The following is a 24,334-nucleotide window of genomic DNA, read 5'->3' as shown; positions in this document are numbered from 1 at the left end:
CGCGCGGGCGGGGAGCCACCTCTGGGCGCGCCGCCCGGCCTCTTCCGCTGCCGCCGTGGGAATGGAAACATCTGGCCCACGTACCGGAAGCTCGCTCGCGGCGGCGACGGCGGTGTGCCACTCCGTGTCCTATCGCGCCGAACCCCTGCGGCTGTCATCGCGAGACGAGCTCGCCGAAATGGCCGCTTCCAGTCAAGGTAAGGGCGGGCGCGCGCACCCGCAGACGCCGCGCGGAGCCGCGTTTCTGGGTCCCGGAAGGGGAAGGGCCGCGCGCCGGCGGGTCTCGGCACAGCTCCCCCCCGGAGTCCCGGCCGCAGGCGGCCGGAGAGGGCGCCCGGGACTCGCCCCTGGCCCGGCCGCTCCCAGGCTCCGGCCAAGGTCAGGCGCCCGGCTGGGACCGAACCGCCCCGAGTCGTTGTCTCCGGTTGGGCTCGCTCAGCCTTCCTGCGCCTGAGGCGGGAGACATTCCGTCCTTGTTCTCGGAAGCGCTCTGGCGCTTTCGGACCGAGGCGGCGGCTTTGTCGCTTTGCACGTTCGTCCCCAGCACTTGGCAAGCTTCTTTCTGTGCGTAGGGAGCTTCCTCTTGCGCTTTTAACGGCTTCCAAAGAGTAGTACACGTCGGATTGTACTTGGAGGTCGTTTTTTATTGAGGCCGCGTAGTCCACGGAAGATGCCCCGTGATAAAATACACACAGGAACAGTACTTTAAGTCATGCTTCTTCCCCGACTAATCCTGCTTCAGGTTATATTTAGTTCATTACTTGTTCACCGTATCCTGTTGCTGAAGAGGGCCATCATCGAAAACACAATTATGTAAACCCCAAATTACATAAATTCTGTTAAAAACAAAAGCAGTGAAGATATTCAGAATTGGTCACTTTTAAATTATTTGTTATGTTTTAATGTTATCTGTGCTCTTGAGGTTATTCCCGTGTATAGTGTCTCTGAGATGGAAACAACAGTAAGGTATGCTGCTGTGCGTCTCTTTCCAACCCTGAGTTCCGTGAGATCACACCCACGGGGGGGGGGGAGGTGACTACATCGTGGAAACTGATGTACATTGCAGATCACCCCCAGCCAGTTGGTAAACACTGACCAGCACCCCACCAAATCTAAGTGACTTAGGGGTTCGAATGAACAATGTAATTATTTTCCTACAGGGTAGACTGCCCTCATTCACTTAAAATAGATAGATTCGGGACCCATTTTGACTGGACCCTCCCTATTCAGCTGATGGGCTTTGGTAAAGTTACATTGAAACAAAACTCAAAACGTAGTCTTGATTTCACTGATACTCTTTAACCCAGGGAAAGAATTTCTTCAGTACAGCAGGAATGTTTTACTGTTGTGTTGTATTGGTGTCCAATGTCACACTAGAAAAATAATTTTCAGGGCCACCTGGGTGGCTCACTCAGCTAATCATCTAACTTCGGCTCAGGTCATGATCTCACGGTTGTGGGTTCGAGCCCTGCATCAGGCTCTGTGCTAACAGCTCAGAGCCTGCAGCCTGCTTTGGATTCTGGGTCTCCCTCTCTTCTTTGCCCTCCCCTGGTCACACTGTGTGTCTCTCTCAAAAAGAAATAAACATCGAAAAGAAATCTAAAACAAACAAACAAACACACTCTTCCCACTCAGCGATGGGATCTATGTATTCCCTCTTGAATCTGCGTAGGATTTTGTGACTGCTTCTACAGAATGTGATGGAAGTAATGCTGCATGACTTCTGGGGCTACGTCTTAAATGGTTATCATTGCATCTGCCTGGCCCTCGGCTCCCTCACTCCATTGCTCTCTCACTACTTCCCTTGTGCTGCCCACCCTTGAGGCTAGGCACCATGCTGTAAGGAAGCCCAAATTAACCTACGTAGAGAAGTAGCCTGTGTCTGTCACTGTAGGAGATGATTCCAGACCTTCTGCCGGTAAGCCTTCCAGCGGAATCCTCACACATGGTGTAACAGGGATAAACTGTAACGCTGTATGTATCCCATTTAAATCCTGACCCACAGCGTCTAAGAGCATAATAAATGATTCTTCAGCTCCATGAAGCTTTGGCATAATTTCCCTTACTAACTGGAAGACGTACTCAAGGAAGTCCTTTGCACCTCCATGTACATTTTAGAACCAGCTTGTCAATTTCTAGGTAAAAACCTGCCTTTTGACTGGGATTGCGTTGAGTCTATACACTGATATGGAGAGAATGAACACCATAAAAATATTGCCTTGCAAAACATAGTATATATCCAATTAATTTCAATCATCTTCACGTTTTCTCTGCAGTGTTTTGTTCTTTACAGTGCAAAGCTCTTGGGCATATTGATTAAATTTATCCCTGCATTATCTTCTCACAGAGAAAGGGATTAGACATTTTGTTAACTCTTTTTCTTTCTTGGGCAAATCACTTAACCTCTGAGCCTCCGTTTCTCTTTTTTTTTTTTTTTTAATGTTTGTTTATTTTGAGAGAGAGTGAGCAAGCAAGCGAAGAAGCGCACACGCACAAGCAGGGGAGGGGCAGAGAGAGGGAGAGATTTTCTCCCAAGCAGGCTCTGCGTTGTCAGCACAGAGCCCAGTGTGGGGCTCTGTCTCAGGAACAGTGAGATCATGACCTGAACCAAAATCAAGAGGCAGACACTTAACCAACTGAGCCACCCCTGAGCCTCCATTTCTTGATTAGAAAGTGGAGTTAATAAATAGTACCTTTTTTTTTTGTACCTACTATGTTCCTGGGATTTAATTAGAAATTCGTGTTTGTTGCTTAGCGTATTGCCTAGTAAAAGTCAATAAAACATTACCTTTTATTTTTGTTATCAATGGAGAGTCATATGGTAGGAAGAATTTGTGAATCTGTGGGCTACTGAATAGCATTGAGTGACTTCAAAAAGGAGAGGCAGGGGTACCTGGTTGGCTCAGTTAAGTGTCTGACTTCATCATGATCTCACAGTTCTTGAGTTCAAGCCCTACATCAGGCTCTGTGCTAGACAGCTCAGAGTCAGGAGCCTGCTTTATGTTCTGTGTCTCTCTCTCTCTCTCTGCCCCTCTCCCACTCACACTGTGTCTCTCTCTCAAACATTAAAATGAGAGGCAAATGAAAAAATCCATTTCATTTAGGATATTGATTAGTACTAGCAGGCTTTTGTAGGTACTTTGCTTGTTTTTAAATTCAAGAGGAAAAATTAGGACACTAATTCTAAATTGTCTAGTTTCTTTTTCTCTAAGGCAGATATTGTTTGTTGATTTTATTCTGATTTTCAAAAATTGCTATCCACAACTTCAGAATTAATTTACTAAGTAAAATAGAATAATATTTGGAGATTCTTATTACAATAACTGTTTCTTAAAAATCTCTTAATCTAGCTAAGAATTGTGATTTATTGTAAAAGTAAGTATTTGCATATTCAGTGTCTTAATTCTTGTAGGAAACTTTGAGAGAAATTTTGAATCACTGGACCTTGCGGAATTTGCTAAAAAGCAGCCATGGTGGCGCAAGCTGTTTGGGCAGGAATCTGGGCCCTCGGCTGAAAAATACAGCGTGGCGACACAGCTATTAATCGGAGGTGTCACAGGATGGTAAGTGATATAAAAGATATCCAGTATCATCTTTTGCATGGTTTAGTGTATTGCACGTGTAGGAACCACCTCCTTAACCAGTGAAAACACATGGACTTTTGTGAAATTGATCACTTATCGTGTAGCGTTCAGCTACACACGTGAGTATTTATTACAGGCCACGCACTATTTTGAGGATTTATATATTTCATTTTCTTTTCACAACTGTGAAGTTGGTACTGGTGTTATCTATCCTCATTTTTCTTCCAGTTTTGTCAAGAAATGAATATGTATCACTGGGTAAGTTTAAGGTATATAGCCTGGTGGCTTCATTTATACCTATTGTCATATGGTTGCCAAAACAGGTTCAGTGAACATTCATCACCTCATATACATAGAATAAAAAGAAGAAAAGACTTTCTCCTTGTGCTGAGAACTCTCAGGATCTACTCTCATAAGCATTTTCTTTTGCCCCACAGCAGCATTAGCTATAGTCATTGCATTGTACCCATCCCTCATACTTATTTGTAACTGCAACTTTGTGCCTTTTGACCACCTTCATCTAGTTCCCCCTCGCCCAGCCCCCTGTAACCACAAATCTGATGTCTTTTTCTATGAGTTTTGTGTTTATTTTAGATTGTACATATAAGGGATTGCACCTGGGACAGCTGGGTGGCTCAATTGGTTAAGCTTCCGACTTTGGCTCAGGTCATGGTCTCACGGTTTGTGACTTTGAGCGCCGTGTCAGGCTCTGTGCTGACAGCTCAGAGCCTGGAGCCTGCTTTGGATTCTGTGTCTCCCTCTCTCTATGCCCCTCTCTGACTCATGCTCGCTCTCTTTCTCTCTTGCTCTCAAAAATAGATAGACATTAAAAAAATTAAAATTTTTAAATAAGGGATTGCACATATAAGATCAAACATATAAGTGAGATCATACAGTATTTTTCTTTATTTGACTAACTTATCTCACTCAGCATCATGTCCTGAAGGTGAATCCATGTTGTCACAAATGATAGGATTCCCCCCTTTTTTATGGGGCTGAATAATATTCCTCTGTGTGTGTGTGTGTGAGTGGAAATCTCTATAGATAGATTGATCGATTATATCTCACATGTTTATTCATCCCACTGATCAACACTTAGGTTGTTTCCATGTCCTGGCTATTGTAAACAGTGCTGCATGAACGTGGGGGTGCAGATATCTTTTTAAGTTCGTGTTTTAATTTCCCTTAGATAGATTTCCAGAAATGGAATTGCTGGATCATATGGCAGTTCTGTTTTTAATTTTGGGAGGCACCTCCGTATTGTTTTCCACACAGCTGTACCAGTTTACAGCCCTGTCAGCAGTACAGAAGGGTTCGTCTTCTACGCACTGAGAAGTGGAGAGTACAACAGCTCTGAAATTGGTACTGTGACCATTCCTCGTTTTATGGGGACTAAGGCTTAGAAGGTGCAGGGCCTCAGAGCTAGAAAGTGGTATATATAGTAAGGAGTTAGCCACTTGTTTCTTAGCTGGGTAGATGATAACATTCTTAATGCGTAACAGCGTATGGCTGTATTTGTGATAAACTCAACAAGTTTAATAGATTTAGTCAAGAAAATATAATGCATCACTCTCATCTCTCCATTTTACATTTAAAATCTTATTGTACAACATAATATATAGAACAGTGCGTATGATGTGTGTACGATTTAATGAATATGTATGGAGTGGACAGCTATGTAACAGCTACTCAGGTTGAAAACGTGGCCAGCGCCCCAAAAGCTCTAGAGATGAGTGCCGTCCTGATCACTAGGCAGTCACCTCCTTGCTTTTCTTTGTACTTTAAAAGCAATTCGATCCATAAATAATATACTGTCGTTGACTTGCTTTTGAACTTTAAATAAATGCAATCATGCGTATACTTTTGAGTCTTACCTTTTTTCCTAACCTATTTTGTATACACAGCCACGCGTGTAGTTGTAGTTTCTTTGTTTTCCTTGGTATTTACAATTCCGTCGCATGAGTATACATACCACAGTGTTCGTATCCAGGTGATGACTGACATTTGGGTTGGCTCAGTTTTTGGCTAATTTAAACACTGCCGGTATGAACTCTGTATACATTTCCTGGTCCATACACATGCACATTTTTGTAGGGTCTAGACCCAGGAGTTGAATTGCTAGGTCATGAAGTTTAAGTATCTACAGCTTTGCCAGATAGTGTCAAACTGATATTTGATTTGAAAAACCACTTTCCATTAGTGACCGTAACTGTTCACCCTGCCCACACAAGGGCTGATGTTCCTGACGCTGTACATTGTTGTGAGCACTGGGTATTGCCTGGGGGAAAGTTTTGGTGGTCTGATGGTGGCATCTCGCATGGTTTTCATTTGCATTTCCCTGAGTATTCCTGGAATTGAACAGCTTTTACATGTGTTTCCTGATCCTTCTGGATCTCGTCTTTGATAAAGTCTCAGTTTTAATCTTTTGTAATTCATTAAGTTGTCATTCTTTTTCTTATTGAGTTATAAGCATTCTTTATATATTCTGAATATGAGTCCTTTATTGGTTGTACATTTTGCAGCTATTTTTACTCATTCTGCATTTTGTGATTGTCTTTTCATATGCCTTTTGGTATCTTTTTTTTTTTGATGAATATATGCTGCTTTCAATGTAGTCAGTTTTATCAATCTTTACCTTAATGGTTAGTAATTTTTATGTCCTGTTTAAGTAATTTTTTTTTTTTTTTGCCTACCCCATACACTTGAACTTTATTGTTTTGCCTTTCACATTTACATTTATAAATCCACCTGGGATTGTTTTCTGTGTTTTGTATGTTCTGCCACAATCATAATGAACACATCTGTCACTCTAAAAATGTCTATGTCACTATAGATTACTTTGCATTCTTCTAGAATTATATATAAGTGTAATTATACAGTGTGTGTTCTTGTCTGGCTGCTTTCTTGTGCTCAGCATGTTAATTTGGAAGTTCATCTGTGGTGCTTTTTCAAAATCAGTACTTTATTACTTTTTATTGCTAACTAGTAGTCCGTTGTGTGGATGAATCATTTTGTTTATCCATTTGCCTTTGATGGATATTGGCTTGTTTCCACTTTGGGGCTAAAACCGCTATGAACATTTATGTACAAGTCGGTGTGAATGTAAGCTTTCGTTTCTTTTGGGTAAATATCTAGTATGGCTGGGGATTATAGGTGGAATGCTTTAACTTCTTAACTTGTCATACAATTTTCTAAGGTGCTTGTACTAGCTTACACTTCTACCAGCCTAACACTTTGGCAGTGTGTCTTTTTAATTACAACCATCCTGGTTTGTGGAGAGTGGTATCTCGTGGTTTTATTTTGCATTTCCCTAATGGTTAATGACGTTAGCATCTTTTCATGGGCTTATTTTTGCCATTCATATATCTTTGATGAGGTATCTGTTCAAATCTTTTCTCAATATTTTTATCGGGATGTTGATTTTCTGAGACTTCTTTATATACTCCAGATACAAGTTTTATACCAGATATGTGATTTGCAAATATATGCTTCTAGTCTATAGCGTTTTATTATCTTTTTTTAATGTTGTATTTATTTCTGAGAGAGAGAGAGGGAGGCGGCATGAGCAGGGGAGGGTCAGAGAGAGAGGGAGATATAGAATCTGAAACAGGCTCCAGGCTCTGAGCTGTCAGCACAGAGCCCAATGTGGGGCTCGAACCCCCGAACCGTGAGATCATGACCTGAGCTGAAGTCGGATGCTCAACCGACTGAGCCACCCAGGCGTCCCACTATAGCGTTTTATTATCTTAACAGTAAAGAACAGAAGCTCTCAACCTTGAAATGTAATTTATCGGCTCTTTCTTTTATACCTGTAGCTTTTGGTGTCATGTCTGAGACTATGTTCCTAACCCAGGATCACCAAGATTTTCTTCTCTGTTCTCTTCTAGATGATATATAGGTTTAGATTTTTCATTTAGGTCCAGGATCCATTGATACATTTTGATTTGCTTTTTGTTTATGTTGCAAGGTAGGAATCTAAGTTCTTTAGTTGCATATGATATGTAATTGTGCCCACACGGTTTGATGACTAGACTACACTTCTCTACGCTGATTTGCTTTTGCACCTGTGTCAAAAATTAATTAACTATGTCTATTTCTGAACTTCTTTTTTAGATTTTATTTTTAAGTAATCTTTATCCCCAACATGGGGCTTGAACTCATGACTCCGAGATCAAGAGTCACATGCTCTTCGAACTGAGCCAGTCAGGCACCCCTGTTTCTAAACTCTTTGTTAGGTTGGTTTGTCGATGTTTGTGCTAGTAGCACCTGTTTTGATCACTATAACTTTATAAGAGGTCATGAAATCAGATCGTATAAGTCTTGCAACGTTGTTTTTCTAAGTTGATCTGACTTCTGAGTACACAGAATTTTCATATGAATTGTAGAATAAACCTGCTGCCAATTACAAAAAGCCTGATAAGATTGTGACTGGGATTGCATTGATCCATAGACATGGTTTTTTGACTGGTTTGGATTTCTTTTCATTTCTCTCAGCGATGCGATGCTTTGTAGGCCTTGCACATACATCTTCTTTTTGACGCTATCATAAGTGGTATTTTACAATGTCAATTTCTGATTGATCATTGCTTATATAGAGAAACACAATTGATTTTTGTATATTACCCTTTTATACTGCACTCTAGCTAAGGTCACTTACTGGTTTGCAGAGTTTGGGGGGGCCCTCACGTCTGGTAATTCCCTGGGAGGATCGTGTATGAAAAGCCTGTCCACGAGCTGTTCTCAGTGCTGCCTCCTCGTCGCGTGTCTGCCACGCACTCAGTTCCTTCCAGCCGCCCTGCGGTCTGCCTGGCCCTCCCTCCTTAATCCCTTCTCCACCGTGGAGCCAGAGCCATCTTTTTTTTTTTTTTTTTAAGTTTATTTATTTATTTTTAGAAAGAAAGAGAGTGCTCATGAGTGGAGGAGGGAAAGAGGGGGAGAGAGAGAGAGTGAGTGCAAGCGAGGAAGGAGCAGAGAGAGAGAGAACCCTTGAACTCATGAACTGTGAGATGATGGCCTGAGCCAAAACCCAAGAGTCAGACACTTAACTGACTGAGCCACCCAGGTGCCCCAGAGCCATCTTTTCAAAGTGCACCCTAAAGGTTTGAAGGGATTTGCTCAAGACCACACAATTAGTAAGTGGTAGAGCCAAGATTTGAATCAGGGTCCTTCTGAGTTCTGAGCCTTCATCCTTCATTATGTCATGCAAGAGTGGGAAAGAGCTGGATCATTCCAAGGTCATTACAATCTGAACATTGTTAGAGGTACGTGTTTGTGTGTATTTGGCAGCTTGTCAACTTGTCTGATGTTGGTTTGGTTTTTGTAGGTGCACGGGTTTCATATTCCAGAAGGTTGGAAAGTTGGCTGCAACGGCTGTGGGAGGTGGATTTTTTCTCCTTCAGGTCTGTATGTGACATGTCCCTGGGTGTTTGGAAGTCCCCTTGCCCATGGGGACTGTGATGTGAGCAGCTGTACTTGAGTCCTGGCCATATTACACCAGAGCAACCTTGCCCTTATTTTCAGTTTACTCTCTGAAATGCCAGTGCGCATTTGAGTCCAATTTCATTAACTATTAGTCAGATTTTATTTCATAATTTATAACATGTGGAATATTTCTTATCATAACTCCCTGATAGGGTTTTCAAGACCAGTTGAAATATGAAATGTGATTTCAAAAATATGAAGTGTGATACAGATGCCCTGTGATACGATTATTTTGCCCAGGACACATTGATCCCAGAGCAGCCAAGGAGACGAGGGCTAAATGACAGTTCAGTCCCATGTCCTCACTTGTGTGTTTGGCCCTGAGTTGATTTCAGAACTACTGGGTATTGGTTTTCTGAGGCTGCACTTGGCATTACTTTGCAAGCCTGACTCCACATTGGAATCACCCAAGGACGTTTAGAAACCACTGGTGCTTGAGGTCCCCCCACTCCGATTCCATAGGAGGTAGGTGCGAGGTAGGTGCGGTTACACATCTGAGTACTTGTAAAGGCCTGGAGAAACACTGCTCTGTAGGAGACAGAACTTGCTGAATTGTGCCACGGTCTCTGGATTCCTAGCCCCTTGTCGTCTTCTCCGCCTGACAGGCCTCACTTAGCAATGAACCGCAGGTGCAGCAAGTCTCCCGGATGGGGCAAGGGAAGATGGAGCGTGTGGGCGAGGGAGGCCGGTGCCTGGCGGGCTCAGTCGGGTGTAGTATTGCCACACAACAAATTCCCTCAACACCTAATGCTCGAAATCACCGTCATTGCATGCTGTCTCACAGTTTCAGGGGGGTCAGAAGTTTGGGGAGGGAAGGGCGCGTGCTTGTGGCCGGAGGTTCCGCTTAGTTACAGCGAGGAGGCGGCTCTGGCATAGCCGGGCCTTGCTCCGTGTCTCTCGGGGACGTCAGACTCTACGCGAGTCCTGGGACCCCTCACATCTCCCTATCTCTCCTTCCTCCCGCCCTGTGCTCCCCCCACCCCCGCCCTGCCCCAGACCCTGTAGGTTCCTTAATGTTGCTTTCAAGTATCTTTTTCCTTCCACCTAAAGCTTTCTTCGCTTGAAGTGTAATTGACGTACAATGTTAGTGTCAGGCATACAACACAGCGATTCAGTATTGATAGATGTGACAAAATGGCTCAGTCTGAGCGTACCCTCTGTTTTTTGGGGGGGGCCATGACTGATGGCAATTGCTAGTAGAAACGCTTCCGTGCTGAGGGAGGCGGGACCTGGAGAGTCCGTGCTGTGCACTCACGCTACAGGTACCAGAGGGGACCCCAGAGGGGTCCACAGAGGGATATGGGTGGCGCCAGGCCTGACATTTCACATAGGGATCCAGGTTCCTTTCTTTCACACTTGTCACCATGCTAGCAGTATTTGCAGTGTGGTGTCCGTCATATGTTAATCCAGACACGTGTGGATCTGATTCAAGGTGGTAATACAGGATCCTCCACATGCCATCCAGGAGTGCCGTGGCTGCTTTTATACTTTTGCTTGTCCATCTAAATGTAGGACAGGCTTGTCAGTTATTTTCAAAAATTCTGTTGAAATTTTGATTGGAATTGCAAGAGAACCATATAGGTAAATTTGGGAAAAATTAATACCTTTTATGATAATGAGTCTGTGAATATGTACACTCCCTCCGTTTATTTAGGTCTTTAATGTCTTTGCAAAGAATTTAAAATTTTTCATCCATACATCTTGTGTACCTCTGCCTTGATTTCCTTCCTAGACACCTTAGGGCTTTCGCTGCACTTGTGGCTTTTGCCTCGGCCGCTCGCCCCCCACCCCCGCCCCCCACCCCCAGGCCTTCCAGCTGGGCTCCAAATGGTGCAGCTGATAACATGGAACACCTTTTCCCAGGCTTATTTGCTATCCACGTCTCCTTCTTGACACAGTGTCTATTCAGGTCTTTTGCCCATTTTTGAATTCTGTTGTTTGTTTCTGTACTTTATATTTTGTCCCATTAACCTGTGTGCTGTCCCTTCGCCAATGTCACAGTGTCATCTTGATTGCTGTAGCATTAGCGTAAATCCTAAAATCAGGTAGTGTGATTCCTCCAATTCTGTTTTTTTCAGAATCATTTTAGCTGTTCTAATCCCTTTGCCTTTCCATGGACCTTTTATTTTTATTTATTTTTTTATTTTAGACATTACATGAGCAGGGGACAGGGCAGAGGGAGAGAGACAGAGAAAGAGAATCTACACACTGAATGTGGAGCCCCAACCGGGACCTGATCCAATTGCCCTGAGATCAGGATCTGAGCCAAGATCAAGAGTCAGACGCTCAATGGACTGAGCCCCCCCAGGTGCCCCTCCATGTACATTTTGGAGGCAGCTTGTTTGAACACCCTGGTGGGGTTGGGATCGCAATAACTCTGTAGCTCAACGTGGAAAGAATTGGACACCATGTCTTCATCAAGTCTTCAGTTCCATGTACATGGCCTGTCTCTCCATTTATTTGTTCATCTTTAAATTCTAAATTCTTCATCGTTTTGTGGTTTTTAGCATGCAGATCCTATTTGATTTTTGTTTAGGTTTCTATCTAGTATTTAATTATTTTACAGCTATTATAAATCATAAATTTTATTTCCATTTCCAGTTGTTTCAACCGCTAGCGAAAAGAATATGACTGATTTTGTGTATTGCTCTTGTATTCTGCAGCCTTGCCGAAACTCACCTTTTCCCCCAAATGAGGCGGTTTATTAACACAGCTGCCACCTGGCCTGCAGTTCTGTTCACGTCTCTCTGTCCCTGAGGTGTCGGTTTGCAGCCTCCATCTTGATCCTTTTCCACCATTTTCTACTCCTCTAGAGCTTGGAAGACCCTGCAGGCCACATGCTTTGAGCCTCTGTTGAAGTGGCTGGGCATGACCACATCTCTGATGTCCCCTGTAGATCTTGCTCGTGGAGCTGACCCCAGCACCACCCTGGAGGCATAGCTGTCGTGCTGTGGAAGCATCTCGTGTGTAGAAGCAGCTCTTTTTTTTTTTTTTTTTTTTTTTTTTTTAATATATATTTCTGAGAGCGAGAGAGACAGTGTGAGCAGGGGATGGTCAGAGAGAGAGGGAGACACAGAATCCAAAACAGGCTCCAGGCTCTGAGCTGTCAGTGCAGAGCCCGACGTGGGGCTCGAACCCAGGAACTGTGAGATCATGACCTGAACCGAAGTTAGACACTTAACTGACTGAGCCACCCAGGCACCCCGAACCAGTTCTCATCATAGGGAGCAAGCTCTTTTTTTTAAGTTTATTTGTTTCTTTTGAGAGATGGAGGCAGACCGAGGAGAGAGAGGATCATAAGCAGTCCCTGCACCACCAGTGCGAAGCCCAACACGGGGCCCAAACCAAAAACCGTGAGATCAGGACCCGAGCCGAAGACAGGAGTCAGCTGCTCAGCCAACTGAGCCACCCCAGGCACCCCAGGGAGCGAGCTCTTTCTGCTTGGCCAGCCTGACAGTATCCCCCCTTTCGGGGACTCGCGGCTCGTCGGACTTTTGGGGATGGGTGCCAGAACTCTGACAGGCTGGCTGGAACTCTGCGCTGCCAGCCTGAATGCACAGTTTATCTTATTTTAGTTTACTTAATTTTTTTAACGTTTAATCATTTTTGAGAGAGAGAGACAGCGTGAGTTGGGGGCTGGGGGACAGAGAGAGACAGAGACACAGAATCCAAAGCAGGCTCCAGGCTCTGAGCTGTCAGTACAGAGCCCAGTGTGGGGCTCGAACCCACAGACTGGGAGATCGTGACCTGTCTGGAGTCAGATGCTTAACTGACTGAGCCACCCAGGTGCCCTGGACTTTTTTAAAAATGTTTGTTCATTTAAAACTAACAAATAAGAGAGAGAGAGAAGGAGGGAGGGGCAGAGAGGGAGACACAGAATCTGAAGCAGGCTCCAGGCTCTGAGCTGTCAGCACGGAGCCCAATTCGGGACTCAAACCCGTGGACCGGGAGATTATGACCTGAGCTGAAGTCACACGCTTAACTGACTGAGCCACCCAGCACCCTGGTTTATTTTTTGTGTGGATTCTTTGAGATTATGTAGATAGAGATGTCCACAAGTAGCAACAATTTGCCTCCTTTCTGATCTGGCAAAGAATTTCAGTTTTTATGAGTATTAATGTTGTGTATATTGTATTGTATTGCAAATATTTTTTTCCAGCCTGGTTTGGGTGACTAACTAAATAGAGACTAGAGGAAAAGCAGCAACCCTCTGTAGGAGACTAGGGAGAGGAGAAGAGTTTCAGTTTGAGATGCGTGGAGAAATCCAGGTAGATATGATTTATCAAACTTTGGCAGAGAGAAGTGATCTTGATGGAAGATTCATTGATGGGCTGTAATCAGTCTCTTCATTCCTGGGACAACAGTAATGCATCAGAAAACAACATACTTGAATCACTTTTTTAGCTTTATATATTTTGAGAGAGAGCACAAGTGGTAGCGGAGCAGAGAGAGAGAATCCCAACGAGGCTCTGCACTGTCAGTGAGGAGCCCCATGTGGGGCTGTGTCTCATGAGTTGGGAGATCTTGTCCTGAGCTGAAATCAGGAGTAGGACCCTTGGGGCGCCTGGGGGGCTCGTGGGTTTGGGCCCCACGTCGGGCTCTGTGCTGACAGCCAGTTCAGAGCCTGGAGCCTGTTTCAGATTCTGTGTCTCCCTCTCTCTCTGACCCTCCCTGCTTATGCTGTCTGTCTGTCTGTCTGTCTGTCTCTCTCTCTCAGAAATAAAACATTTAAAAAATTTAAAAAAAAAAAAAAAGAGTAGGACCCTCAACGAACCAAGCCCCCCGATGACCTGCTCACACTGAGGTTTAGTGGTTGTCCCAGCTAAAGAGAGGTGGGCAGATTCCACACGTATAATTGGATGTGTTATTCTCAGGATCCCATATATGAAATCGTTCATAAGAAATCTATGTGGAGCCATGTTCTAGAAGATGGCTTTCTGAGCAAAAGCGATGACTGTGTGACAGCCTTGTTCTGTTCACGTTGTCAGAAAACTCGGGCTTATGTTGACACTGAGGACTATAAGGTCTCTTCACCTTAAATCTTGAGTTTGAATTCTGATTTTTCTTTTGCCGTTTTATATTTTTTAACTAACTGAAAAGTCTTTGGTGAGGGATAAGAGTATAAATAAGGTAAAACCATTGCCAGTGGTCATTGAAGGCCCGTCTATTGATCCGGCATCATGCACAGGGCCTTGTACGTAGGGTGGACACTGAGATGTGGAGTGAATGTCATTGTCATGTAATGAACTGGATGGCAAAGGTCTCCAGAAATGGAAAATCAGATGGGTTTTTGATAACGTGCTTCAGCGATTAATCCTGATGAACAGAAATAACAAGCCTGTCTTTCCTATTTCTTGCTGTCATTATTGAAACTCTAGCTTGCAAACCATACCGGGTACATCAAAGTTGACTGGCAGCGAGTAGAGAAGGACATGAAGAAAGCCAAGGAGCAACTGAAGATCCGTAAAAGCAGCCAGATACCCAGCGAGGTCAAAAGCAAAGCAGAGGAGGTGAGACCTGTTTTGTTCGCCTGTGGTGTGAAAAGTGCAGGCCTTAAATGGAGCACCTTCGCCACAGGGACTTTGCTTTACAGCTGGGTCATCGGAGTGTTGGTGGCCTTTATCGGTGACCGAGAATGCAAAGTGATACATGTTACACATGTGGGTGGGCCATGGCTTGAATCAGTTCTTGTAGGAACGGGGACAGTGCAGCGAATGGGCATTGTCACCATGCACGCCGTTCTCTGAAACGTCCGTGCTTTACACGTACATAGAAGAGCCGGAGCATCCAGCCCAGAGGTGGGCAAACTTTTTTTGTAAAGGGCCAGATGATAAATGTTTCCGGCTTTGTAGGCCCTGTGGCCCCTGACCCAGCTCTGTGTGTCCGGCTATACTGACTGGTGCTTGGACATGAGAAGTCCTTCCTTTTTAAAAGCATGTATTTTGCTACTGCTTTATTACCTCTAGAAATCTGTTAAATGTCCCATGAAATAAGGGCAGTGAAGTGGGGAGCAAGAAATAAACAGGAGCAAAAAATAAATAGGATCAAGGGGTCAAGAAGGTGCCTTCCACCTTCCATGGCCTGGAGTCATGCTGTTCTGGATTCACAGAGAAAGGGGATGGAATGAGTCCAGAGGAGGGATTTAGAAGTAAATTTCAACAGGCCTTGGCCTCGAAATATTGCCAAATGCTGGTAACAAAATAAAACAGGTGAAACCCAAAAGACTCAAGAGAACAGGAAAAGAATTCCAGAAGACAAGAAACAACAATACATTTTTTGAAGTTGGAAAGCAGATAGATGAATAGTAAATGACTTAGCCAACTAGAAAGTACTCAACGGACAAGTCCCCTTGCCAGGCACATAATGGCAGTCCCTGTGTGGTGGTGGGTTACAGGCCAAAGCTGGTCCTTTGCCCAGAATGGAAAGGAGCATCTCTGAGGGCCCAGGAGTACAGATAGTCCCTCCCATTCCTGTCCCCCCACCTCAAGCTCAGGGTTATGAAAGTGACACTTTTTTCATTTTGTCAAAACTCTTTTATTATTCAGGTGTTTACAAACGCAAGAGGGACCTTGTTATAAACTAACCAAAAGGTTTGAAATGGATTCATTCCACAAAGTTGTGTTTTCCTATTCATGGCCTGGAACTGTCCTAGGCCCCCGGGATAGAGGCTGCTTCCCCCTCAGACCCATGCTCTGAGCTGCGAAGCCAGGTAACGTGGAAGAGAAATTCAGTGATTAGCAGTAGAGTCGTCGGTGACTTTGGCGACAACAGCTCTGGTGGGGTGGTGGCGTTGAAGGCCCAGCTGTAGCAAGTTGAGGAATGAGTAGGAAGTAAGAAAAAGATAATGAATGAAAACAGTTACTTCAGGAATTCGTATGATTGTTTTCCTTCCCCCTGATAGTAGATGGCAAAAGACAGGGCCTCATGTCTGGAGGACAGGCGGCACTGATGTAGGAAGAAGATGTGGACATAGTGAGAGGAAGGTGCTAGAAAGCCCCAGCAGGACAGGGTCAGGCTGTGAGCGGCTGAGATGGTTGGGAGATGAACTCCCCACTTCGCTTGAGTTCGTGAAGTGATTAGGCCGGGACACTGGATGTGTTGTCGCAAGGGATGTTTTTTTGTTTTAATTTTTTAATGTTTGTTTATTTTTGAAAGAGAGAGAGAGAGAAAGAGAGACGGAGCGTGAGCTGGGGAGGGGCAGAGGGAGAGGGAGACACAGAATCCGAAGCAGGCTCCAGGCTCTGAGCTGTCAGCACAGAGCCCAATGGGGGGCTCAAACTCATGAACAGTGATCATGACCTGAGCTAAAGTCAGACGCTTAATGGACTGAGCCCCCCAAGCGCCCCATCAAAGAATGCTTTCTAAGGCGATAGTTGTACTTGGGAAAAAGAGGGAGTCTGAAGGACTTACCAGACTTCTCTCAAATGGAAATTGATAGAGCACAGTCATCGGCGCCAAAGGGTGCTGAGTTCACGTTCTGAGCTGCAGATGAGTAGACAGGAGGTAGAAGCTTTGTGAATTTGAGATATCCTTATTTTAATCATCTTCTGATGTAGTGAGGTGTGGGAACGCAAATCCGTGGCTTCTACTTGAGAGGAGGCCTCCGAGGGGAGTGGGTGTGTAGACGGACAGGTGGACTGATGGATGGACAGGATGAGTGGGTAGAGAGATTTTGGAGAAGAGGCTGTGGAATGAGCAGCCTCTGTTGGAAAGTAGGTGTCAGAGAAAATGGAAGAAGTGAATTTGGAAACTGTAGGGGCGCCTGGGTGGCTCAGTCGGTTAAGCATTCGACTCTAGATTTCGGCTCAGATCATGATCTCACAGTTTGTGGGTTTGAGCCCCATGTTGGACTCTGTCCTGACAGTGTGCAGCCTGCTTGGAATCCTGTCTCTTCCTCTCTGTCTACCCCTCCTCTGCTCTCTCTCTAAAAAAAAAAAAAATATATATATATATATATATATATATATATAAATAAAAAAAAAAGAAATTAGAAACTGTAACCAGTTTATTGGCTACAGCTTTATTCTTTCCTCATAAGTTCCCCCGTGAACTCTGAACTCCATCCTTCCCTGTTCCTGAATGAACTCTCGGGCAAATTTCTTAGCTCTGGCAGACATGAGTGAAGATAGAACTCAAGCATTTGCCTTTGGCTGCTCCTGCTGCTCCCTCATATGGCCAGTCATCCATTCGAAGTCCCGTCCTGAAACCATCTCTTGAATTTCATCACTTCGCACCCCTGCTACCACCTCGATCAGAGAGCCCGTGGTGAGGGGATTGCGTAGGGAATGGAGATGAGGTTCCTACTAATAATGTTCTTAACGAAACAACCCATTTGTGTTCTCTTCTGTTTCTAGGTAGTGTCATTTGTGAAGAAGAACGTTCTAGTAACTGGTGGATTTTTCGGAGGCTTTCTGCTTGGCATGGCATCCTAAAGAGGACAACTTCACTTCCGTTATTCCTGTGTTTTCCAGCCAGCAGCCTCTACACTCCATCATGGACATCAAATGTCTCCTGCTTCTCTTCTTCCGTGCCTTCCTCCCTGCCGCGGCGTATGCGAATGGCTTCTATAGGCATCTGTCGGTACAAGTTGATACGGCCCTACTGTGGGCTCGATGGCAATGGAAGAGATCATAGACATTAGCTCTTCCCAGCACACTCCCCAGTTGACTAATCTGTAGGTCAGCAAAAATGTTCCTTTGCCTCCTCCCATAGCTACAAGATACTTAACAGAGCGCAGTATCACATGCCTCGGCTTGGAGGGTGAGTGGCTCCTCAGAAGCTGTCCCAGACTTGATATGGGAAGAAAACATAAGCGTATAGATACCTTATGTGTTGCATGGGAAGGAACTGAATACATTTGCCTTTAAGCATGAAAGACTTGGTATCTTGGTGTCTACTTTCTTTTTTTTTTTTTTTTTAGTTGCTTTTAGATTACAGAAAGAGAGCTATTTATATACTTGCTGTAATTATCCTGGCAAAAATGGCAGTATAAGCACTATAATTGAAACATCTGAATACAGAATGAACTTGTGCTGAGCTGAAGGTATTGTGTTTGGGAAGAACGTCTTTAGGGAAACCGACCAATAAATACATCACTGAATGGTCAAACTTAGTGAATCATTTAGGGGCGTTAAGATATTATCCAGGGGTGTATTCCACCATAAAGCCACTCAGGCCTATTGCTAAAGGTTTTTTTCATGGTAAAATAAGTGACTTTAGGTGGGAGACTGAAGAAGCTCACAGATTTTTATTTCATAGGAACGGTTTTAAGCTTTGAGACATTAGGTATTATTTACCTCTTGTCAAAACATTAGGGGTCGCCGTGCTTCCTGTGTGAAAGTCTGCTATTTCTCTAGTCGCTTTGAAATACCTCACATTCAGAATTGAGAACAATAGCAATGGCATGTGTGAAGTCGGTCAGTTCCGTCATCAAACATAACGTGCTGTGTCACAGTGACCCCACCTCATAGAATTATTCTTTGAAATAACAGTTTTTGGACACACATACACGTGCCTAGAATCTTAGCACATTTTGTTGTAATGGCCCGTTACCATGGCTGCAGCTTCATCTTCAACATCCAATTCTGGAGGATAAGGCTTGTGTCTTTACCGTTAAACCCGCGGGGCCGAGCGCTTAGTAGGCATTCAGTGTTTGTTGAAGATCTGAATAATGACCTCATATAAATGTATCCAGAAAAGGGACTGATCCAAAGAATTATTGGAGAATTTATGAGTTCTGAGAATGCAGAAAACTTAGAATTCTTAAACTTGCAGCTGATTCTTTGCAAGATGTATGTTTTTAAGGTATGTTTTTAAGGCTTTCGTTTAAAACATTTGCCTTTTTACTAATCTTGGGAATGATGTATTGAATTTGTAAATTGTAGCTACCAATGGATGTGTGGAGCTTTTTAGGATTCATCCACCTGCATTTTCCCATTTTAAGGCAACATAAAAGTTTTGCTTATAATCTGTATGAACCATCCCCAAATCATGGTAGGAGGCTCTGTGTTGCATATTTTGTATAAGAACTTAAAAACTTGTTATCACCTTTTATTATGAAAACAAATATATCTAAAAGTAGAGAAAGTGTAGTGAGCCTTGTATATCTTACCACCCACCTGCACTGATCATCAGATTACAGCTTGTTTTATCAGTTGTTTTGAAACAAATACAAAGGTTCATTTCATTATATTTCAGTATGTGTCTCTAAAACACAGTAACAACTGTGTTTAAAAATCATAAATACACTACCCTACTATCATACCAGAAACTTAATAATCCCTTAATATCAGATATCTGGCCAGTTTTCACACTTCCCTGTCTCCAGTGTTTTACATCTCAGTTTGTTTAAATCAGTATCCATACGACATATACTCACATTGCATTCAGATGGTCTAAGTCTCTCGTAATCTTGTGTGTTCTTTTGGTCTCTTTTCTTTTTTCTTTTTTGGCCTGCGATATATTTATTGAAGACACTGAGTGATTTGTCCCTTAATTTTCTCCATTCTGCTTCTGAGGCCTGGGTCCCTGGGTCACGCTACGTGTGGCAACCAAAGCTGCAGTTACTGGATGACTTGATCCATGTCATTCACCCAGACCAATAGGATGGTGTCTGTAAACGTGAACTGAAGTGCCCTGTGCCGCTCTGGACAGGGAGAGGGGCCACTGGATGCCTCTCTGGTGGGGTAGGAATTGCCTTATATCCATCTATCGTCCCCATGAGTATTGGTGATGACAACAGATTAGCAAGTCGTTCTAAGCTTTGAGCAGCTTGTAGTAGATAATAGACTGAAGTAAGATCCATAGGTCCATCCCAAAGTTTTTTCCCAGCTGGCTGCTTTTGGGAAGCACAGTTAAGCTGCACAGTTAAGGTCAGTGTTGCAGATTGGCCTCCCGCGGCGCGGGGAGAATGACCCTGAGCCCCGCCCACCGCTTGTGGCCGTGCTCTGGTGCCCTAGTGGAGAACTGGGTGCGCGCGTTAATGGAATCACTACACTGAGGCCCGGTTGCCAGCAGCATTGCTGGAGGTAATGAGCTGGGGGGTAAGATTTCCCCCAGAAGAACAGCAGCTGCCCGCCCTTCACGCACAACCGAGCTCCAAGGAGCCAGCAACTATTTCTATTTGATTAGCGATGCCTGCTTAGCAAAGCACACTTTTCTCCAGCGCGCTCTCCAGTGTCCTCTCTCGAGGACAATAATGCGTGGGGCTTACTTTTTACAGGTGAAGGCCGAAGAGCTCAGTTTTTCTTTGACCCACAGAGCTATGCGGCGTGTCCGGGGTTTTGGCTCCCCCTGCAGGCAGGGGTGCAGTAACACCACATTTGGGCCTGCCCTACCTGGTGGCTGGAGCACTTGTGACATTTTTGTCCCCTTTGCCATCTGGCCCCCGTGCAGCCCACTGTGCCCTGTCTGTCCCTTCCCAAGCCGCCTTGGCTCCCAGCGTCCTCGCTGTTCCGGGCCACCCTTTGACCCACAGTCGCTCCCGCGATGGGACTAGGTAGGATGGGGATGTGGGGCCCCATATGGCAGACCTCTAATGCCTGAGTTCCTGCTTCCTCTAATGCCCTGGTGTCAGATGAGAGGGGAAAGGGGTGCAGAGTCGCTGCTGCTGCTGAGGCTCAAAAAAGAGACTCGTTTTCAGTCTCGCCTAAGGTTCTGTGTCATTACCGAGCAGCCCCACTGTTATTAGTGTCATTGTCTTAACGTGCAGCGTTTTCTTCCTGCTGCCCATCTGGACGTCACGTTTGCTACAGTCTCTCATCACTGAGTCTCAGGACATCCATCAAGCACCCAGAGTCTTGACTCCCCTCCACCCCCGCGCCTTGGTAAGAGTGCTTAACTGGACCTGGTCAGGTACTGTCTCACGGATGCTGGCCGAAGACAGGACATGAGTGAAATTGGAGAACAGTATCCTAGAAGGAACAAACCTTCCGTAACTGTAGCTGACGTACCCTTGGGGTGGGTGCTTCAGGTTTTGAAATGTGGTCACTGGATAGCTAAGCTACTTGACACTTGGCGGCAAGATGGGCACGGCTAATGGTTGGGCTCTTACTTGAAAACTCTACTTTTCTATAGTTTGGGGAAATAGGATCAATCTCTGCTTAGAAAAATGATAGATGGATTTGAAATTTCTGAGCATCACTAATGTTTCATGACACTCTCGGTTTCTTCCCTTCAGGAAACTCCACTAAGGCAGAATTAGCCTGCTTCCCCCACCGTGTCGGCTCAGTTGCTTTGTCACGGAGTCCAGGTGTGGGCCCTTCTTAATCAGTCACTTGTACAAGGTTAGAGTGATCTCCTGGGGGAATTGGGCTGAAAATGTATATCCTATCCTGAAACTGATTTCCCAGAAATCATATGTTCTGTGATGTTTGCTTCTTCTTAAGGGATCATGAATATTAAGAGTGCTGTTTTACTAAAGAAACTCGACACTGTTGTACTTTTTTCACATTAAAAACAAACTGTCAGTTCAGCTTATTGACTCCCCACAACTGTCTACCTTTCTGAATTTAATGGTAAGAACTACTGATAGGATTATTGAGAGCAGTGGAATTTTACAAACTACTGATGTCGCACGTCGGGTTCCTTGGGCCGCCTGACTGTTGGACACGCCTCATGGGTGTCTCAGGAGCAGGTAAGGTTGGAACAGCTCTGCTGTTAAGTGACTACTTAGCAAGCCTTTAAAGCCTTTTGAATTAAGTGCCATATAATTTCAAATGCCTCCCAGATACTGAACCCAAGTGTGATGTTACAGTTTATTAAATGGTAGGAGTTGTGGGCAGTTCTCACATAATGGCAGATCGGGGGCTTCTGTCATCAATGGATGCTGAAGTTTTGGGGAGAAAGTGGGGTATGGCCCAACATATCCCCCCACAAATGACTTAGCCATTACAAGGGGAAGACTTCCTTTCTAGTGGAGGAGTCTCTTAGTCACTAGTTCACCACGTAATTAACCTTGCCACCGCCAGCCCCCTTAGGGGCTAAAATGGAGGAGACCCTAGTCGTCACCATCCCAGTTCCTCCCTGGAGACTGAGATTCCGTAGCTCATAAAAACACTGGATGAATGTTCAGCGTTTCTATTTTGTTAGTGGCTGTTTTATTTTTCTGTGTCTCATAATAGCCGAGAAGAATCAGATTTAAATTAATGTCTGTCAATAGATGTTAACTTCAACTGAGACAGGACTGAGTTTAAAGATAGGAAGGAACAGTGGATTTGAGGCTTTAAAAGCCCTCAATAAGGTCAGATTCCCTAGAAGAAAACAAATTTAAAACAGTCTGAAACTTGAGTAGTTAGCTCAATAAAAATGAGTTTTTAACAAAGCACAATCATGTAGTGATTCCTAATATAAATGCTACCAACACTATCCACTCGTAATTTTAAATGTAAACGTGTATATAATGTAAACAGAGTTGTAAATGTTTTCTTAAATTGTCTCACTCTTAGGACAAGAGTTCACTTAAATGATTTCATGAGAACGTAGCACTGTCACCTTGGTCTGTGGACCAAACATCTCTAAGGCAACGTCGCTCCACATCTCTCTGGAGAATGTTCACCCTGAGCGGTGCTATCTGAAGAATGGGCTCGCAAGGCGCACTGGGGCGCACTGCCTATGCTAGTCCTGTGCGAAGGATCAGCATTTACAGTAGCGAAGTAAAAGCTTTGACGTGTTACAGGAAAGAAACCCGTTCCCTTATGTCTAATCTACCATCCTCCAAACTTCTCTGCCATGGAAGCCCTTCCCCCTCTTTATAGCAACTTCTAGAAACACTTTAGGGAATGCCGCTTTATTTATTTTAATGTTTTACTTAATTTTTGAGAGACAGAGACAGCACAAACAGGGGAGGGTCAGAGACAGAGGGAGACACAGAATCTGAAGCAGCTCCAGGCTCTGAGCTGTCAGCACAGAGCCCGACGCGGGGCTCAAACCCACGAACCGTGAGATCACGTCCTGAGCTGAAGTCGGACGCTTAACCGACTGAGCCACCCAGGCGCCCCGGGAATGCCGCTTTGAAAGAATAGTTCGTCTCATATCTTAATTGTATTTGAATACCAGGGAGTATCCTTGCCCTTTCACAGCAATGGAGGCTTTTTCTAGCATGCTCCAAGAGGCAAGGAAGGCCCCTCACTGTTGGGGGCTGAATGTTTGTGTCCCCCAAAACTCCTGTTGAAATCCTAACACCCAAGGTGATGGTATTTGGCGGTGGGGCTTTTGGGAGATGATTAGTTCATGGGGGTGGAACCCTAATGACTGGAATTAGTGCCTCTATTAAATGCACCCCAGAGAGCTTGCTCACTCCCCTCCCATCACGTGAGGACACAGCAACACGGCAGTTCGTGAACCTTCTGGGCAGGATCTGCTCCTGCTCCTGCTCCTGCTCAGACAGGAATGACGGTGGTTCTAGCATCTGTTGGAGGAAAGCAACTGGCCTGTTTGGTACTGTCGCTCCTGTACCACTACATGGAGTCACTGAGAACTGTCAGCAGGCTTCCTTCCGCAGCCTTGTATTAACATCATTAGGAGCCACTGTAATGTTTTGATTATAAAGATATAAAGAGCAGATAAAGAACCCAAGAATTCTGTTGCTGCCTGCCTGCCTCCCAGTGAAGCATTCCTCCCCCCCCCCCCCAGTTTTCTCATGGTATTAGGGGTCATTAACCATTAGAAGAATCATTTCTAGGCCTTCCCTACCGCTCATTGAACAAATATTAAGTGTCTTCTTGCTAGACCCTGTGGTGGGGATGTAAAACTGGAAGGCCATGCTCTTAGTGGCATCCGAAAGGACACTTTGCTCTGAATTACTGGAAACGCGGCAGGTACGGAGCTGGGTTAGACACACCTCTGAGTTGCACCTGCAGTCTGTGGAAGGTACGACTGTGGCACTGCAGGGGCATCTTCCCACCTAACACAGGACTAGTTTTATGAATAGAACCAGAAGTCCGAACTCAAATGCTAAAGAGAGTGCATGAACACGTATGTCTGTAGCTTTAAAGCGTGTTTTTTCCAACACCGCCGAGCAACTCTCCAATTCTCAGTGGAGAGATTTAGTTAGGAGCCTACGTACCTGGAATTAGCACCAGATCTCACAGGTTAAGGGCCAACAAGAGTCCCCGCAATTCAGACACCTGTTGAGTGCAGATTGCTACTGTGCTGCTCACCAGCTATAAATGTGAGCTTCCCAATGACATCTGCCTTGGGTTTGATTCATTTTCTAGAGTAGCTCACAGAACTCAGAAAAACATTTCCTTAAACATTTACGAGCTTATTAT

General features: G+C 44.6%; 1 protein-coding gene across 1 annotated transcript; it reads left to right on the top strand.

The window, feature by feature from the left end:
* The first annotated feature begins 28 nt into the window (after positions 1 to 28).
* Positions 29 to 19,544, top strand: FUNDC2 (FUN14 domain containing 2). The gene is made up of 5 exons (XM_039222674.1): positions 29 to 197; positions 3,413 to 3,563; positions 8,908 to 8,983; positions 14,444 to 14,575; positions 17,420 to 19,544. The coding sequence occupies exons 1-5, from the start codon at positions 62 to 64 to the stop codon at positions 17,495 to 17,497; spliced, it is 573 nt and encodes a 190-aa protein (XP_039078605.1). The 5' UTR covers positions 29 to 61; the 3' UTR covers positions 17,498 to 19,544.
* Positions 19,545 to 24,334: the final 4,790 nt, after the last annotated feature.

Source organism: Hyaena hyaena, unplaced genomic scaffold, assembly GCF_003009895.1.
Source record: "Hyaena hyaena isolate Hyena2069 unplaced genomic scaffold, ASM300989v1 scaffold_1178, whole genome shotgun sequence".
NCBI classification, from domain to species: domain Eukaryota; kingdom Metazoa; phylum Chordata; class Mammalia; order Carnivora; family Hyaenidae; genus Hyaena; species Hyaena hyaena.
Note: the sequence above shows the minus strand (reverse complement) of the source record. Positions and strands in the feature narration are given on the sequence as shown.

Coding starts and splice junctions, on each gene's coding strand:
- FUNDC2 (XM_039222674.1), top strand. CDS start 62: ATGGAAACATCTGGCCCACGTACCGGAAGCTCGCTCGCGGCGGCGACG. Junction 3,564..8,907: donor ATCGGAGGTGTCACAGGATG/GTAAGTGATATA, acceptor TGGTTTTTGTAG/GTGCACGGGTTTCATATTCC. Junction 14,576..17,419: donor TCAAAAGCAAAGCAGAGGAG/GTGAGACCTGTT, acceptor TTCTGTTTCTAG/GTAGTGTCATTTGTGAAGAA.